Source organism: Pteronotus mesoamericanus, unplaced genomic scaffold, assembly GCF_021234165.1.
Source record: "Pteronotus mesoamericanus isolate MK-2021 breed Mesoamerican mustached bat unplaced genomic scaffold, CSHL_Meso_final contig_90, whole genome shotgun sequence".
NCBI classification, from domain to species: domain Eukaryota; kingdom Metazoa; phylum Chordata; class Mammalia; order Chiroptera; family Mormoopidae; genus Pteronotus; species Pteronotus mesoamericanus.
Genome location: NW_026555277.1, coordinates 30,437,880 through 30,458,119, shown reverse-complemented (window position 1 = coordinate 30,458,119; position 20,240 = coordinate 30,437,880). Strand labels below are relative to the sequence as shown.

The window sequence follows — 20,240 nt, the reverse complement described above, 5'->3', positions numbered from 1 at the left end:
GTCTACATTATTTTGTACCTATTTAAAGTGACTATTTTAGTGCATGAGGACTTATTTTACTCTGGAAAAAAAGAGTGTGTAAAGCTATACTGAAGATATAATTTGCTTTTCAACTAGAGGTTGCTTGGAAATTAAATGAAACTTGCGATGAAGGCTATAGAGAGCTGTAGTGCACAGATTCTTTAGCCTCTTCTGAGATAACTGTTCTTTAATGTTAAATCAGGAAGTTAGGAAACTCTTTGTGGCTATTTTTTCTCCCTTATTTCCAAGGTACATGTTAAACGCATTTAAAGATCACATGTTCTCTTCCAAATTCAAAATATTCATTGTCAGTATCAGAAGTGGTTTTTTAGTATGGGAATTCTTTATGCCCATGGTAGGGAAAGTATTTAATAGGATATTTGATTGGACATAAGAAGAATGCTCACCTGGACTTGATGTCTGGTTTATGTTAAACAATCGGTGATGAGTTGATGATGCTTACTTGTAATTAATGACAAGAGATTGTACAGTGTAATACAGTTAGGGAGAATTCAAATCCCTTTATCAATCTGCATTGTAGTTTTCTCATTGATGAAGTGGGCATGTTTACTTGGAGTTTAGTTTGGGTTTTGTTATTGTTGGGGTATTAGGAATGATCCTCCTCCTCCTTCTTTTCTATTTTTAAGAGTTCCGTACCGAGAGAGAGAGGCAAGAAAGCTTATAGAAATCAAAAGTAACAGTTTTAATGCTGATGGTTTGATTAGGTTTGATAATGTGACTTAGATGTGTGGCCTTCTATTGCTGGACTCCCCAGTATAACCCCATGTTCAGACTTTGGGCTTTTGTTTGGGAGGGAGAGTTTGGGTAGACAAAGCAAACACACATACCTGAACTCCTTCCTTGCACCCAGTGGATCTTGATGGTGGATACAGAGAGAGGTGGGCTTGCTATCTGCCTTTGAAAAGTCAGGTCCCTTTACTCCTAGCACATGGAAGAACTGAAAGGACACTTCAGGTTCCCTACACATAGGCAGATCTTAAAAGAAAAAGAGGAAAAGGCTGAGACAGGAATAGGCTCAGGTCCTTTTCCCAGTCCTTTAGAGAGGAAAGAATGAAAAAGGGAAAAAGGCCAGAAGCTTCCTTCCAAATGCTTCAGGGGTGGAATTCCTTTATCATGAAGCCATAGAACACTGTATTTGAAATTACAGTGAATTAGTTCACTTTCCCAAAGAAAATAATTAACCTCATATTTTTTACTTTTTATTATTTTGTGTTTTTAAATATATTTTATTGGTTATGCTATTACAGTTGTCCCAGTTTTTCCTCCTTTGCCCCACTCCACGCAGTACCCCCATTGCCTCCAGCAATCCCTGCTCTTGGTTCATGTCCATGCGTCATGGCTGGATAGAATAATCTAGATTGTAGTCCTTGCTTTTCATCACTTCAAATACGTCTTTCCAGTCCCTTCTTGCCTGCAAAGTTTCTTTTGAGAAATCAGCAGACGGTCTTATGGGAACTCGTTTGTAGGTGACTCTGCTTTTCTCTTGCTGCTTTTAAGATTTTCTGTCTTTAACCTTTGGCATTTTAATGATGATGTGTCTTGGTTTGGTGCTCTTCGGGTCCAACTTGTTTTGGACTTGCTGTGTTTCCTGGACTTCTATGTCTAGTTCCTTCACCAAATTAGGGAAGTTTTCCTTCATTATTTTTTCAAATAAGTTCTCAGTTGCTTGTTCTTCCTCCTCTTCTAGCATCCTTATGATTCAAACATTGGTACATTTGGAGATGTCTCAGAGGCACCTTATACTATCCTCATTTTTTTTTAAATTCTTTTTTCTTCTTGCTGTTCTTGTTGAATGCTTATTTTTTCCTTATGTTCCAAATTGTTGATTTGAGTCCTGGCTTCATCCCCATCCAATGTTGGTTCCCTGTAGATTTTTCTTTATCTCCCTTAGTGTAACCTTCATTTCTTCCTGGTTGTTTTGTTGTTGTTGTTGTTGTTGTTGTTGCAGTACTCAATGAGTTCTTTGAGCATCCTGATCACTAGTGTTTTGAACTCTGCATCTGATAGGTTGCTTATCTTCGTTTCATTTAGTTTTTGGGGGGATTTGTTCTGTTCTTTCATTTGGGCCATATTTCTTTGTCTCCTCAGTTTGGCAGCCTCCCTGTGTTTGTTTCTGTGTATTAGGTAGAGCTGCGTTGACTCCCTGTCTGAGCAGCAGGGCCTATTATAGAAAAGGCACCTGTAGATCGTGTGAAGTGGATCCCTAGGTAACTGCCAGGGCAGGGCAACCCACTTCACTGCTTTGTGACTCTGTGTGGGTTGGCGGGGGGGGGCGCTCAGAGAGGGGATAGTGCCGGAGACAGTGCCACTGCCTGGCTTCTAGACGTGTGCCCAGCACTCGCACTGTTTCCAGTCTCTTCACTTACTGCCTGTATGTGACTGGTGCCCTTCCAGCTGTTGCCCTGCTGCCAAATCCTATAGGAGGGTGGGTCTACATATGTTCTAAGTTTGTGTGGGACTTTTAAGCGGAGTCTCTTGAAAATCCAGCAGTTTCTTCTGTTGCCCCAACTGGTTTTTACAGCCGGAAGTTACTGGAGTTTATCTTCTGGTGCTGGGGCGCTGGGCTGTGTGGTCAGGCCTAGGGCTAGCATCACTCACTCCGAAGGCATCCCTCCCGATTTTTATCCACCACAAGTGAATGTGGGATCCCCTATTCCACTGCCATCACCTCTCCATGTGACACTGTGTCTCCGCCCCTCCTACCTGTCTGGGTGAATGTGGCTTCTTTGAATCTTTGGTTGTCGGACTTCCATACAGCTTAATTTTTGACAGTTCTCAGTGTTACTTGTTTTGAGGTCCAGTAATTCTTTCTGTGGTTGTGCAAGGAGGCAAAGCGTGTTTACCTATGTCTCCATCTTGACTGCAAGTCTTAACCTCATTTAATATTAGTGTTCAGTACCCTTGCCTTTAACCCTAAAATATCAGTGGAAAAAAAAGAAACCCCATTCTGTTCTCTTCCACATTTGAAATGTGTTAGATATGCAGTGGTGTTTTGTTATATGGTGTCTGATTGGTGAATAATCTGAGGAGCGAATAGGTTCATTACCGTGGCTACTGCTAGAGCCGCAGTGTATTGTAAACAATTTTATTAGTATAAACTTTATGTAAATTGTAATCTAACAGCTGTGTGCTCTATGAATTTGGTCCTGTTCAGTGGATGACTGTTGGGAAGCACATCTGGCCAAATGTTTTAGAGCACCTCCTTTTTTGATATCTAAGGAAAAAGTAGCTGCGCTTCATTGAGAGCTCACCCCAGTTAGAGTCTGCCTTTTTGGATCCTGAGTTGACTGTGGTATGGAACACAATTTGAGGTTAGTTTAGCCATTTAGGTTCACTTGCCAGGTCATCCTTGACAGGACAAACCTTTCCTTTCACACATACCAGCCAAGAACTGTATAGTATTAGAAGAAAATAAAACACAACCAATTCCTTTTTTTTTTTTTTTGCACTTACTCTTTTTTAATTAAATTTATTAGGATGACATTGGTTAATAGGATCATATAAGGCTTCAAGTGCACATCACAAAAACCTTTGATTCTTGAATAGTATAATATTAGAGGAAAATACAAGCACAACCAATTTCTAAAAGTCTACCATAATTATTTTGTTGTAGGTTATCAGAACCCTAGCTCTTTTTTTTTATTTGTGTTTTCTTTGATCATTTTACTTGTAAATATTTTTTTGCAGCACCAGGAGGGGAAAGTATAGATGAAACATAAATCAACTTCTCTATTTTTTTAATATTGTAAACACCTGGCTTGAAAATATATACAGAGTACTGGAGGACCATGAGAAAGGAGTTGAAAGTGTTCCAAAAAAAGTTTTATTTTTGGAAAGTTGAGAATTTTATGTTTCCATGCTATTACCTGGATACTTAGTTTGACCAATTGGGAATCTTTCCAACTTTGGGTTATTTTTTTCTCAAATTAAGGTTGGTGTTAACTTACTTGAATTTGTTTTCTTTTTTTTTTGATGCCTTGTGAGGTGCATTATTTTTTTGTGGTTAATATTTTCCTTTTTTTCAATTTCAGCTGATTCTATTAAGATACTAATGCCATCCCTGTCTCCGACGATGGAAGAAGGGAACATTGTGAAATGGCTGAAAAAGGAAGGTGAGCAAGTACATTACTAATGCCTTGTGTTACTTGATCGTTTTCCCCCCTAATCAGTTGTATTACACAATGCATAATAAATGAAATAAATAGGGTTACTCTGCTAGTTGATATAAGTTTTTTCAATAAAGTTTTTTCATGGTAATGTAGCAAAGGTTTTCTGGGTTCAGCCTGTAACTTTTCACAAGCAAAGAATGGTAAAATATTTTAGGGGTTTTTTCTCCCCCAGGTTTTAGTCCTAACACTTTACTTTTAGTTTCAGCATTATAAATTTGTCAATTTCGTGTGTTAATTTATAGCTTTATGATGATTCTGTGTATGTGTGTATGTATGTGTTTCCTGGAGCTAGGCAAATTGATTATACATTTCATTGGAAAGAACAAGTAAGTAAGAATAATAAAGAAAACTCTAGAAAGAAGAGCAGCGGAGGAAGATTGTTTCTCTACTATATATCGAAACATTTTTAAGCCCCTACAATTAAAAATATGGTATTGGTGTTTAAAAAGAAAAATAGAACTGAATAGAAAATGAGAAAATAAACACAGTTAGTTGAACATGGGTATTTAGTGTATAATGAAGGAAGACAATATTAGGTTTAGTCTTTGTACTATGACAAGGAAAAATTACAAATGACTCAGACACTTAATACACAAAATATGAAACTATACAAGTACTAGGGGAAAAAATGGTTAATTCTTCTGACCCTGGAAGTGAAATAAACACCCTAACTGCAGCTCCAAATGCAATATGGGAAATCTTGATAAATTTGACGATAAAAATCATAACTTCTTTATGGCTGAAAACACAGTAAGTAATAAACAAGTAACCAATTGGAAAAGGATATTTGCAATCACAAAGGGTTAGTATCCCTAAAGTGTAGAAAATAAGAAAGCTGTTAACTCAGTAGGAAAATGGGAAAGACACATGAACAAATGGTTTTCAGAAAAAGAATTGCAAATTGCCGTTAAACATATGAAAAGATACTTAATCTCTTACTACTAATAAGCAGTAATACTACCCTGATACAGCATTTCTTCCTAATGATAGTGGTAGAAATTAGAAAGTTTCACAAGCTGTTCAGCTGATGAGGCTGTGGAGAGAATGGGGGAAGCAGTCACTGCCAGACATTTCTGGAGGAAATAGAAAATGGTATAAACCCTGGACAAGAGAATTTGTCAATATACAGGCAATTCTGCTTCTAGGAATAATGCCTTGGTGCTAAGTGGCAAAAGTCATTAGGTGTAATAACTAGCAACAGAACTCGACTTCCAAGAACTTCAGTTAATTGGAATTACTAAAAACATAAAATGAGTGTATGTTTAGAATGATCAGATGTGTAAGAGAAAGAATTGAAAAGTCAAAAAAAGACAAATCCTATCTAAAAAGTCTAGACAGATTTGAAAAAGACAAGTATAATTTTTAGGAATGAAAAATATTGTCTCTGGAATTAAAAAACAGAAACTCAAGGTTGGGTGAAAGTGCGGTTAAACATGATTGACCAAAGAATTTGGGAACTGAAGATCAACCTGAAAGAATTAGCTTGTGTGCAGCACAGGGAGATAATGCAGTAGAAAATATGAAAGAGAAGTTGAATGTGAAGAATAAAATGAGGCTCTATCAATAATCCAATAGGAGCAATTCCAAAAGGAGAAGAAAAGAGGGGATGAGGAGAAAGTAATAGTCAAAGCAAAAGTGGCAGAGACTTTTCTAGAATGGAGAAAAACATGTCATGTAATTGGAACAGCCAGTGCTTCATTGGGAAGCACTTTAAGTAATTGGCTCTGCACGGCTGTTGCCATCTTTTAAAATAATTATCAGTATCTAAGAAAGTTTCACCTTTATAAATAATATAATCAGTTGGGATCTATTTTTAACTTTCTTTTTTCCTGATAAATTACAGAGCTTTGGTTATTTCCATATTCAGTATGATAGAGTGTTGGTGTCATTAAATAATTCAGACACAGAACAGCCTTTCAGGGTTATTATAAAAAGATTAATTTATTTTACACTTTGAAAACTGGTAGACAAGTAGATAAGAGGATTCTTCAGACCACATTTATCTCTCAGACTTCTAGCTCATTGGCAATCTGATAAGTTATTCACACTCATTAGAATACAGAGAATATGATGAAGAGTCAGGAGACAAATGGCCTCATCGTTCTGTTCTTTTTTTTTTCCTTTTGATTACAATGTGCTATTTTTATATAGGAGAAGCCAAGATGTTCTTTAAGCCCATGCAGCATGTCTTCCTGTGTTGCTCTTAAAATTCTGTGTCCTGTTAACTGAGGATAAATGTTTATTTGCTAATACACTATAAATAATTGAGAGCAACTTTAATCCTTGTTTCTCAGTAATTCTCTGGCTTCTTTTTAAGTTTATCGCCTTTGAGATTTAGCTGAGCATAGTTTACTTCTTTTTATTAACATTTATGTACTATACACATGGGCATGACTGTATATGCCTACGTATGTTTGGTATCTGGTATGTTCATGATAACTTGGTTCAGACATTCTGTGTTAAAATCATTTATATTCCAGCAGAAACTTTTTATATACCTTTTTTCTTTTAGCTATGTTTTTAAAATTTATCTTGAGATCTTTATTAATGTATGATCACCATTTAAAACAGTGAGTTTAAGCCTCCAAACAATCAGATATTGAAATTTTTTTCATAAAAAAGACTAGTGTTGTCGCTCATCAGGAATCTAATTTGTTTTTCAGCAACGGCTAATCTGATAACCTTTCATGGATAGCATTTTGGACTTCTAATGCGGGGGTGTCCAGCCTGCAGCCTGTGGGCTGCATGCAAGGACTTTTTTGCTTATTTGTGGTGGTGGATATCACGAGAGTTATGCATGGACCCTTTTTTTGCTCATCAGTGTTCATTAGTGTTTGTGTATTTAATGTGTGGCCCAAGACAACTCTTCTTCTTCCAGTGTGGCCCAGAGACGCCAAAAGGTTGGACACCCCTGCTAAAATTTCTTCAAAATCTGAGACTGTTAAAATTAATATTATTGATGTCATGTGTGTGCACGCATATGTGTTTCAAGCCAAGGCAGTGAGTACAATGAAAGGAACGCTGGCCTAGGAATCATGGTTTGTCCTTTGGGGTCTCCAGTCTGCCATGAAATATCTGGGAATGAGTTGAATTAGATGAGACCTAAGACATATCCCTGGCTTTGGGATTCTCTGATAACTTAATTTCATTTTCTTTTTTTAAGACACAGCCACATGCAATAATGTAGTATATAAATTATTCCCAGCTTTGTTGACCTAATGTTTGAAAAAGTAGTTATATACTGAGTATTAGAATACTTAATCTTAGTCTGAGGATTAAGTAAAGAATATGCATCCTAAAAGTCGTGGAGAAAACACTAGAAGTGCTAGGTAACACATAACACATTTCTTGAAAGGTGAATTGACCTATAATTCCATACCTTTGTTACAGTTTGTTATTTGTTATATGGGGGGGAAGTGTGCTTCTGATATTTTCAGTTTAATTAAAGTGGATATAGTTTATTTTTTCATCATTTGGAAGGTCAAATTTGTTAAAATAACAGAGGAAGAAAATATTCTTTTTGCCTCTTTAGTGAGAGGATATTTGGGAGTTTGAAAACTATTGTTTTCTTTCTTGAGATATTTGAGAGCATATCATGAAACACTGGAACAAAACTAGGCTGAGGCACTTACGTGAGGTACTTAACCACACATGGGTCTGGAACATACGGAGTGTGCGTTTCATCCGTGATGTTTGCTGATGCTGCTCTCGGTGTTCTCTCTCATTCTCTCATTTTATTGGGTATTCCTTCTGTCATGTCACTGGGACTTTGTAATATTTCAGGTAGTTTTGTGTAAGTCTTAGACTATAATATAATTTATCAAATTCAGAAGTAAAACTGTCTCAAAGGAGTTTGTCACTGAAGTGTTATCGCTAGGTACCTCTAAGAGAGTTATATGGGTCTCTGGCATCTGCTATTAGAATAGGCTTTGATTTCTCTTTTGGGAGATATTTCAATAACATGTTTGTGGTGCTAAAATGGAAATTTTTTCAAATGAGTATTTCACAAATATCACCATTTTTTCAGTGTACTTCTCTTTTAACACAGCTTTATTGAGATGTAGTTTATATAACATAACATTTACCTATTTAAGTGTACAATTTAATGACTTTTAGTAAAAGTATAGAGTTTTGCAACCACAATCCAGTTTTAGAATATTTCTATCATCCCAAAAGATACCTGGTGCCTAATTGCTGTGACTTTCTTTTTTCATCACTAGCCCTAAACAACCCTGACCTACTTTTTGTTTCTAACATTTTGCCTTTTCTGGACATTTCATATAATAGAATCACATAATATAATACTATAGTCTTTTGTGCCTGGCTTCTTCCACTCCGCATGGTTTTAATGTTCTTTCATGTTGTAGCGTGTATCAGAAATTCACTCCTCTTGTTGCCAACTAGCATTCCATTGTTACGCTTTTTCACTCTTACTGTTAGCATTTCTATTCTGTCATTATTTTAGAATTGGTGAGTGGCATTCTAGATTACAGTATTATCAATAGAACTTTCTGCGGTGATGGAAATGTTCTGTGTCTGTGCTGTCCAGTACAGTAACCGCTCACCACATGTGTCTCCTACTTGAAATGAACAATGCAATGAAATGTAAGAGGTCAGGAGAATGTAAGGGAGCTACAACTTTGCCTAGCAGTTTCCTTCTCAGGCTGCTACGCATGCCCTCAGCCCTCTGGACAGAGCCTCAGACGGCCTGCGGGCCAGGTTGCCTGGGGCCTTGGGTCATGCAAATATTCTTTTCTCATGTATGATGAAAAGAGTTGGCAAACTTGCTGGCGAGGGGGCCCTTCTGTCTTCACACACTGCCATAGGCACCGATTGCATGGAATTAGCACTGCCGCTTGGTTGTTTGTACTCTTCTTCAATCAGATTCGGAATTTCTTGAAGCAGGGCTGTCTTACTGTTTTGTACCACAGTGTCTTACACAATGTCTTACACAGCATAGGAGCAGCTAGTAAATATTTGTTGAATAAACTATTGAATTATTTTTGTCTCTCTATCATGGTGGTTGTGATAGTTCCACATAGCACAAAAAAGATTTTTTTAAAAAAATGAACATTAAAGTAGGTTTGATTTATTTGGTCTTAGAGATAAAAACTAACTCTCCTTCAGCCACTACTACTACATACATCTTTTAAATGAAGACTTTTATTCTTAATTTTTGGCAGAACAAAATTATTTTGCAAAAGCCACAGAATGTGTTTAGTTTAATAACATCAACATCACCATTAACAGTGTTTCATCAAGACTCCATACCCAGAATTTCTGAGAGAAAGGGAAGCCTCTTTGTACTTTATTCCTCAGCTCTGGCAGCTACCCATCGGGACAAGGGAACTGGACGATGATGCTGGCTTCGGTGCTGGGGAGCGGCCCCCGGGCGGGCCTCTGCTCTGGCCCCTCCTGGGGCCCGCACTCTTGCTCCAGGCCCGCTCCACCTCGGCTGCACCGGGAGGAGATGGCACAGGGACACTGCAAGGCTGCCATCTCTTCTGCAACCCATCAGCCTCCGACATGGCAGCTGAGGAGCCGTCTCTCACCCTGCGCCAACCTTGATGCTCTGTCCTAATTTCTCAGTCTTCTCTCAACTATGAAGTTGTGGACAGGACCATATCTTACTGTTGTGTTTATACCCAGTGCTCTGTATAATGCCTTGTACACTAATATTTGCTGAATGTCTGTTTGAAATAACAAGGTATGGACTAGGGAGCTGGAATGCATCTTGGTTCTTAATAACATACCTAATATTTTTACCTAAAGACGTTACAGAGTGTTATTTGAAGATGCATGTGAAGAGTTAACCTAACATTTCCAGTTCTGTGATTTAAAAAAATATACATATAGTTGCATATTCAAAGCCTTTCTGACAGAGAGATGAGTAGCTTGGTCAAGATTACTAGGAAGTGTCAGAGCTTGGACTCAAACCTGTGTCTGAGTTGGAAGGGTTCCTTGTAACTACTCTGTCTTGCAGCTTTTCTAAATGATAGTGCTAAATTGTTGGTCAGGGAATCTTCATGGCCAACTATTTGGTCTCAAAATTTTCTTTTGGCATTTACATTATGTTTGATTAATTGATATAACCTTAGTTTCATGATAAATTAGGGATACTGTGCTCTTATATAATAATAACGGTGTTTTGAATTTGGCTATGGGTCCTTGGGAAAGTTCACCACACAGTAGATAGATCCTTCCCTGTGTTTCTTGCCTCTCTCTCTATCTCTGCCTTCTCATATAGCTGATATATATGTCTATGTTATGTGAATAGATGTATATATAATAAAAATAAAAGGGAAACAGATTACCTAAGTTTTTAAATGTTAAAAGTATACTACCAACCAAATGTTAGAATTAAAAGAAATATAAAGAACAGTTTGATATATACCTTATGAGGAAATGAAGATGTGTGAAATTACTGTAATTTTTTTTTCCTGAAGTGTTTTAATCTCAAACTGATTATCTTTGAGGTGCTAGACTGGGAATCAGGTAGATTATAAAACACTTTAAGGTGTGTCCTGTCCTTATTGTGAAGAAGCTCATGATCTGGTATATAAAGGAAAACCTAATTTTTAAAAATGTAATTAACATAACATTTTACAATGCAATTTCTGATTCATTGGACATAAATTACAACTTTTATGGGAATTCAGGAAAAGGAACAAAAATGTCTGTGTTGACCTATGGCTGAAGTAGAACTTGTGGGTGGTTCTTAAAGAACATTTGGAATTTGAAAAAGGTGAGCTCAAGAAAACATCATTTTCTCTTCTCCTATGGCCAGAATTTTTTTTCTAGAAGTATTTAATTGCTAGGTTGCCTAGTTCAGTTGGTTTTTCCATGGTTACAGCAGAAACAAATAAAGGTGTGATTTTTATCCCCTCCTGAACTACAGTCTATTTTAACTACTAAAACATCTGTCATATAAAGAAGTGTGTAAGGTTCTATAATCGGGCACTGTAGGGTACTCTGTATGACATACAAGGAATGGACTTCTTGGTCTGATCTCTACTTGCCTCTCCATCCTAATATCTCAGCCCTCCTCTCAGTTCCTATTAGGCAGACCCTCCAAAGTTTCCTCTTCTCTTTTGCCCCCAGGACTTTGGGTGTGTTGTGCCGTCTGCCTGGATCACTGCTCCTTTCCTTTGTCTCCTCCTGATCTTTTCAGGCTCAGATTAGATGTCTTTTACCTTCCAAAAAAGTGAAGTCGTTGCCCACCCTAAGAATTCCCGTAGCACCCTGACTGCACCTAATACTACTATAATTAACTTGTCGCTAGAAAGTAATCAAGCTTCTTGCGGTCAGAAATCTTAACTACTCCCCAAACCCCCGCTTCTGTATTCTTAGTGCCCTAATGCATTTTCAATAAATAGTTGTTGAGTAGAAAAATTTCTTTGGGGTTAGAGCAAGCTCCTTTAGGTGTTCATTAGATATTACCTAACAGATAAGTTTGTTTATTTCATTAAAACAGTATGTATTGGTGGTTCTGAGCTGTTTTAACTGAAATACAGAACCACCATCTATGTGGAAATCTTAGTATACAATGAATTAGTTTCTGTACAGTGAACTTGCAGAGCATATTTGTTACCTTAGTATTTTAGATTTTCCTTCACGCTCTTTTACTGAGTATGCCTGTTAATGTTGCTGTACCAACTGTTTTTGGTGTGTGTGTGAGGAGGGTGAATCTGTATGTTGCATATTTTTCTAGCCCTTATTTATTCTGTTTTTATTTTAGGTCTCTCTATTGTAAGCCACATGTACCCAGATCTTATTTTTTAAATTCATTTTGATAATCTCTGCTTTTAGTAGGTGGTTTTAATTCATTTGTATTTATTGCAGTTACTGATACATTTGGACTTCTACTTTTTCTGTTTGTTTTTATTCTTTGCTGTTTTTTTATGTCTGCCTTCAGTTGGATGTTAGTTTTTATTTCTCTGATTCCTCAGCATTTGATTACTGTAGATTATATTTCTATTTTTATATTTTTTGGTGTCCACCATTAAGTTTTTAACATACATATTTAATGAAATTTTGCCAATAAAATCTATAATTATTTGGTATTTTTTCTCCTATCTGTATCAAAGTTCTTAGCATGCTTTAACTCTCACCTAAACATTTCCTTATTCATCTTATTCTTTTTTAGAGTTTGAGCTTTACACCTTTCAAATACTCAGCAATGACCTTGACAATAATTCATAGTTAACACTTTTATTAATTTGTGTGCTAATCATTTTGTGTATCCCATGGATTTCCTCTGTGTCTCCTTTTCTTCTTGATGAACTGCATTTTGTAATAACTCATCAATAGGTGGTAAATTTTCTTAGCCTTTATATGTCTAAAGAATACTTTTCCTTCATTCTTAAATGTTGATTTGGCTGCATATAAGATTCTAGACAGTTATTTTTCCTCAGCTTTTTGAAGATATTTCTCCACTGTCTTCCGACCTCTGTAGCAGCTGCTGACCAGCATGCTCTCGGTCTGTCAGTCCACTGAGGTAATCTGGTTTTTTTTTTTCCTCTGAAAGCTTTCATAATTGTGTTTTTATTGTTGATAGTATGCAGTTTCTCTATAGTATGTCTGATGTGGATTCATGTTTATACAGTCTAATACCCTTTTTTTCTGTTTAACTTTTTTTTTTAATCAAGTTATTCCTTGCAGAAAGTGTAAACTCAGTTACAACTATTTTTACATACACATGTATTCAGGTTACCACCACCTAGATCAAGGTACAGAACATTTCCAACAAGCCAGGAGGCTCCCTGTGCTCTTTGAGTCAGTGTGCCATGGATAGCTGTTATTCTAAACGCATTCAGCGCTGTTTCATTTTGAGGGTACATGGCTCTTCTCAGTTCTAACAAATTATCTTTTCATATATTGCTTCTCCACCATTTCTTCCAAGCTCTTCCCTTGGAACATCATTAAACAAACACTGCCATCTCAATCTATGTCTAACTCCTCTCTTCTATTTTTTACCTTCTTGTCTGGCTCTTTAAGTTCTAGGTAGCTCCTTATTGCTATCTATGATTTACCAATTCACTTCACTATGTCCATCTAGAACATAGTTTGCCCTGTTGATGGTTTCTTTTTACTTCACTTCCAAGATTTATTTCATTTCTAAGATTTCTAGTTTTTTCTTTCTACCTGATATTATTGTATTCCTGTACATTATTGTTTTTTCTATCTCTTGTTTTTGTGATGGATGTTTTCATCTATATTTCTGAACATCCTCAAATACTTATTTTAAAATCTTTGGCAGGTTGCACTAAATGAATTGCATCAAAACTGAATTTCTGTCCCAATTATTGATTTTGTGGTTTCCTTTGTTAGCATTAGATTTCTCCATATGTTTTGGAATTCTGTTTTGAAATTTACTTTTAAGTGGAAGGTGTTTGTGTTTTAATGTCCTCCCACCTGTCTCCTATTCCTTCCCTCCCCCACCTTCTGATCAGGGATTTTGCTATTGATATTAGAGATATTAGCAGGTGCAGTAATGGAGCCAGAGGCTGGCCTGGCGCTCTTCCGAGGATTGAGGCAGTATTTCGTTCCCTCCCCTTCCTAGACCCACAGTTCTAATTAAAGTCACACTAGTCCAGAGGTGTTGACTGCGTCTTTTATCAGCCTCCTGTTAGGAACAGAGGAACCCTAACCCAGCTTTAAGTTGAGGATCTGATTTGAATCCCCTGGCTTCCTAAGGTCACTTTTAGTTTTCTTTACTCAAAGAGTAAGTACTGCACTTTACCCCTAATCTACTTCTAGATCTGCAAACCAGCAAGTCAGGCCCTGCTCAACATTTTGGAGTTTCCATGCTGTCTGTGTTGCACAGAAATGTTTCTTATTTGACCTCATTGTATCTATATTGTCCCTCTTTTTGTTTAATATGCTATATTTATATATGCTCTGTGGTGCCAGCAGGTTTTCTGAGCTCAACCTACGATGCTAACCCAGAGTGCTATTAATTGTAAAACTTTTCTTTTCATGGAATAATAGTCAAAGTATGTCATGAGGGAAGGAACGTGGGGTCTGGAATAGATTTTTTAAGAGGAGAATGTATATTCATTGCTATTGTCTCTATAATGTAATTTCATTTCTAATATTTGCTCAGTAATCTTTGTACTTGATTTTTTTAATATAACAAATTTTGGGTGGTGAACACACAATATAATATACAGATAATATATTACAGGATTGTACCCCCTGAAACCTGTATAATTTGATTAACGTTACAAAAAAAATTCAATTAAAAAATTAAAACAAAACAAATATCACTTGTGTCCATTATAGAGCTTCTGGAAAATACAACAGAGCATACATATATACACAGGCAAACATATACGTATGTGAGGAGAATTACTTGTAATTCCACAGCCCAGAAATAGCTACTGAATATTTTGGTATTTATTATTCATGTTTTACACACACCAACTCACATACCAAATCCATATTTAAAAAGACAAAACAAACTGAGTCTTGTTTTGTAGGTGAAGCCGTGAGTGCTGGAGACGCCCTGTGTGAAATAGAGACCGACAAAGCTGTGGTTACCTTAGACGCAAGTGATGATGGCATCCTGGCCAAAATAGTGGTAAGTTTTTATTTTGATTGTTTGCAACAGGATGAAGATTTCTTAAATGTAAAGTTCCTTGAAATAAAGTTACCTTTTATTTTTACCTCTTTTTTATAGTGTTGTATTATCCGCGACATAATACATTTTAAATTCAGATCTTTAATATATTTTAGTGTTAAGGACGAGTAACAGCCAGTGACGATCAGACAGCAGAAAACTATTTCAGCCTGACCAGTGGTGCTGACCATTTGGGGTTCCCTCACGGAGAGTGAGAAGTATTCTGGCCCGAGGGATGAGAGAAGGCTGTTTGAGGTGGAATTTGAAGACAGAGAAAGCAGTAGGTTAAAGCTTAGAACTGGCAATTTCGAAGTTCATCAGAAAGAAGGAATGTTTTACTCTAATTATAGGAAAATAAAAAATCCTATCGCTATTGATTCCCAGGAGTCCCAGGACTGCAAGTGAGAAAATTGTCATCTACTTACCTCCTTTCTGTAGACAAGACTGTTTGAAGATGTTCTGTGAAGTCTTGTCTGTGGATTTTATAGTCACACTCACTGGCCTGGTTAAATTCTTACTCATTCTTACAGTTTGGGCATTTTTATAATCATTTAAAACATATATTTATTTAAAAACTTGTGTGTTAGAATATTCTATATACTTGAATATAGTGAATTGACGGTCTTTTCTGTTGATAATATATTTCCTGCTCCATAAACATTTTAATGGAAAATATGCGTGGGTATCTAGCAAGACCAGTCATTTCCTTTTCAGATCTAAATTTAAATATATGCAGTTGTTAAACAAAGGCATTTATGGGCTAAAAGCTTTTTTAAAAAGAAAGGGTTTGTTGAGGCAAATGCTAGCCAGAAAAATGCTGGGGTGCTGGGGCAGGAAGCCTGAACCACCAGGAGCAGAGCTAGTCGAAGGAGCTGAAGGGCTCTTGCACAGTTTGAGGAAGAAAGATATAAGTTGTTCTGAAACAATTTGCATTGGCTGTAGACAGAGGGAGTGGGAGAAGGTCAAGAAGAGCTAATTCTGGGTAAGTGCATAGTCCCTAAGGAAGAAGTGTTTGTTCCTTTGGGTTGGTTGTGGACAACAGTCCAGAAAGTTCAAGCATAAGAAAGAAGCGAAGGCACCTGGTCTTAGGCTGCTTGGTTATTCTCTTAAAATAATCCCGGAAGTAGCCACTTGGAAGTTAAATCAGAGTTTCAAGGTACACCCAGGAATGTAAGCAGTCTTTTGTTGGTTTTGCCGAGCGGTTGTTAATTGATTAACCTCTCCCTCCTCTGGCCTCTTCCACCCTCAGGCCTGCTGTCGCAGTCATTTTGAGAGCTCTTCTCTGGGCAGTCTTTTCTTTATAACTGATTCAAAATGTGGAGCAACATCTTGGATACTCTAGTGGTTTTACTAGAACCTGAAGTTAGTACATCCCTTCAAACAAAATGCGTAGCAATGTAAGAGAGGCTACTTAAACAACAGAAGAAAATGAGCAATATCCTGTAGCCGTTATTTCCATTAAAAATGTGATTTTTTTTTTGTATATGCTATACATTAATAATTATTTAAAATTTTTGGGAAAATCATTTTAAAATTGTATATAAACAGTGATTACAATCTTACGGCTACAAGGAAAAATATAAATATAGAAAAGAATAAAATGTTATAAAAATGCTGAGCGTTTTGTCTTTGGGGAGTAGAACCAAGTGATCTCCCTTCCTCATTTTTCCAATAGTCTCTAAATTTTCTGTACTAAGCATATTATTTTTTAAAATGGAATATTAAATTAAAATGCTTAAAGCCTGACTGTTTAGGGTTACATGGACATGGTGTATTCACTAATAGTGCATGTTTGTTTCTTACGCTCTAGAATATTTAATAGATAGTATGGCGTGGCAGCTCAGATTGTAGCCTCTGGAGTCACACTGCTGCCTGATTCATAGAGCTAAGTTGTGCCAGATACTCATTACATAATGATTGGCAGAATCTTTAACTTCTGTCTGCCTTTTTCTTCATAATGATGTGAAGGTAATAATACGTATGTCATGGGGTCACAGTGGAGATTAAATGAGGGAACACATACACAATCATCACAAGACCTGTCACCCACCAAGCATCAGTAAATGTCGCTCTTCCCGCCATTAGTAAATGATTCACTCAGCTCTTGGTGACCGTTAGGTCCCATTCTCTCTGTGCGTTTGCCTAATAAATTGTAATTGTTGTTTGTGACTAGAAATAAGTATCCATTCATGCCTCTATAATTTGATTTGTACAGGTAAGCTGCACATGTATTAGTAGTCCTCGTTAATGTGTTTTGACTTATGAAACCTCAGCTCACCTCTGCTGTGAGCACGGGTAGAATGCCTTGCTTGTATGTTCTCTCCAAAGACCACACTTTGAAATGTTATACTCTAATTAGATAGAGGTCCATACACAGTTTCATACGCGTTTCTTATTAGAAAATCCCCTTTCCTTTTTTGCTAGTTGTTGATATTTTTTACGTTCTAATTTGCCAAACATCCTTCGCATGTCATCTACAATATTAATAGCCATATAAAACATTTTTTTGAAAATGCTTCCTTGGAGAAAATATAAACAGAAGGCAAAAATTTCTTTACTTTTATAACTAAATGTAAATATGTCATGCGGCAGCTAAGATTGTAAGCTTCAAAAATATAAATACCCGTGCAAAAATAGTTTCTTTGACTAATTTATACAGCATTTTTGAAAAGAAAAAGGTTGTTTGAATTACCATATGTAATAAGCCCAGCTACATTTTATCGTGTGTGCTTTTGGCAAGCTGTTCCCAGCCTTAGATTGTCTGGATTGTTTGGCCGTGAAAGTCTTCCAGAGTTGATAGCATTTTCCAGTCACCCGCTTAGCTGTGCATTTCAAATTGCTAACAATGTCATAGGTTAGCAGTGCCTATTCATCTGGCCTCCTTAATGCTCTGGAAAGCCATGGGGATATGATTGATAGCAGCTTTTGTGGCACAAGTAGCTATTTTCTTGCCAAAGAAAAGACTGTATGTGTATTTTAGGGTTTTATGGCTTTATTATCACTTCACATGCATTTTGGGTAATAGGAATGGGAGTATATTAATGTCACAGTGTGTGCAATTTAATAGGGAAAAATAGAAAAAAAAAGAGGTGGTATTACTGTTTTGTTTATTTATTTTAGTCTTTTCCCCCACTCCATTTCCAGCTCTCCCAACCCCACACAAGCAAGTTACACCTTTCCCTTTCACTGGGGAATAGTTTTCACATTAGCATAAATAATAAAATGATTTTATAGGAATACGTAAAAGAGATTTTACGTTCAGAATCAAGGAGTTGGATAATTGAGCTTATTAAAGCCAAGAGACGATATAAAACTTAGTTTTTAAGTTTTCCTACATTTTTGAAAGTATTAGAAATTAGAACCTACTTTGCTATTCACAGGGATTTATTTCTACAGCCTTTGAGGGTTTTTGTATTCCCCCCTCCCCCCCTCACACAGTTTGATTCTGTTCTTTGTATTCACTCATACAATGTTTGCATCTGAATTGCATTTTAAATATAAGGTAATATTTATTGCATTTCACCTAGAACCAGGGAAAAAAGCTTAGATGCTCTTAATGTTAATAAAGAATAATTTGCTGTCAGTTTAGATACTTTTATAATTTATTTCCAAATTGGTTTAATTAATGTGCAAGTTAAATTCTCATTTAATCACAAGTAAATTGTTGAGCACAAAACCTTAAATTATTATACATGTATTAGTGAATAATCTTAAATTTATTATTCAGCAAATTGGATGGTGGGTATATTAAATAATAAATTAATAAAAAGAATATTAGGATGGCATATTTAGGATATTTATTAGAGATTCTTCAATCAATTTCTTAGCTGTATCTCTCATACTATGTCAGTGGTGTTTTCTAAAGAATTTTTTCCGATATGATTTTATTTTATTGTTAGGTAGTCCCCCTCCCCTTATTTTTTATTTAATTCCCACAATTGCCTTCAAAGCTGCATATTTGATAATTTGAAAGTTTATGGTTGAAATTTGAACTTGTGAGAGTTTCAGTTAATTCTTTTCTGTGGACTAATATTTTTAATTGAGAAAATACCCTCTCAAAGATCAGAGCAAATTCTATTAAATGGAAGATACTCTCAGTTCCAACTTTTTCCTATTGAAATGGTAAATGAATCTATGTTCCCCAAGAATTAAAAGCTAAATCAGTTATAGTCGACTCTACAACTTCTCTTTTAAGCTAATTTGCTGTTTTAACCTACCGTTTTTAAAAACAGTATTGCTGTCCTGATGTGCTCTCTGACCATTTCGATCGCGTGAGTGCAGCTCACAGATTAGGTGCTGATCCCACGGAAGGCCAGCATGACAGCAAGCCAAACAGCCTTTGGCTCGATGCCCAAAGCCTTGTGATCTTGAGCATTTAACATTTTTATGCTTCAGTTTCCTCATGTATAAATGGCAGTGATAATAGCACTAAACCGCACAAGATTATTAGAAGAGTTAAATGAGTTAATACCGTGCTAGAGCAGAGCCTGGCATGTTACCGGTAACGCCAGGCAAACCTCGATTCAAGGACTTACTGAATATTTCTCCGGCCCCTCTGTATTTTGTCTTGTCATTGATTTGTTTTCAGCCTCCGTGTTTCTCACTCATGTTCCTTTTAAACCCAAGTTCATTCTGCATATAAGTTAATCAGTATTATTAAAGAATAAAAACAAATGAAAACTGTATAATGGTTCAAGCACTGGTGGCCAATCTTTATTATGTCTTCAAAGCAAGTAGGTCCACCCTGTGACTCAGCTCATCTCCACCAGCCACAGCGCAGGCTCCCTCAGTACTTGCTCAGCAGCTCTCAGATATTCTTCTTATAAAAAGAGGAATAGTTAAATAATTGCTTAACTAAGTGATTATTTTTTCAATGTCAGAATCAAAAACTATTTACCCGCACTTAAGTGGAATGAACCCCCTTAAACAGTTTCCCCCTTGGGAAATATTGCTGCAGTTATTCCGTCTCTTCATCTCCTCTCCTTTTTTGGTACACTGACGGGCTTAGGTGGCAGTTTAGAGCACATTTGCAGGTGATTTTTGTCAGCCTATGGAGATGTCTATGGTAAACAGACCCCTTCCTGGGGGACATGCCTTGGGACAGAATTCAGCCTCTGTACGAGTATTGTGGAAGAATAGTTGGTCACAGGCCTTACTACCTGTGGTCTCCTGTTGCCGTTTACCCTGTAGTGCTTCCAGCCTTGTGTTTGCTGGGCGTTAAGGCACAAATTTCTAACCCTTACCAAGGGGAGCTCCTCTGTAGTCCAGTCTTGATCCATGTTGAGTATATTTTTTGTTTTAAAAAATCAGTAACTTGGAGAAAAATACCAACACCACTATAATAATAATAATAATAGTAGTAGTAGTAGTAGTAGTAGTAGTAGTAATAATGCCTTTTATATTTATAT

The 20,240-nt window shown here is 36.6% G+C and overlaps 1 protein-coding gene across 1 annotated transcript in view; it reads left to right on the top strand.

Annotated features, from left to right (window-relative positions):
- Positions 1 to 20,240, top strand: part of PDHX (pyruvate dehydrogenase complex component X) — a 57,631-nt gene that overhangs the window by 10,672 nt on the left and 26,719 nt on the right. Inside the window, exons 2-3 of the mRNA XM_054585919.1 lie at positions 4,074 to 4,154; positions 14,693 to 14,793. Coding sequence (XP_054441894.1) covers positions 4,074 to 4,154; positions 14,693 to 14,793 — 182 coding nt within the window. The remainder of the gene's footprint in view (positions 1 to 4,073; positions 4,155 to 14,692; positions 14,794 to 20,240) is intronic.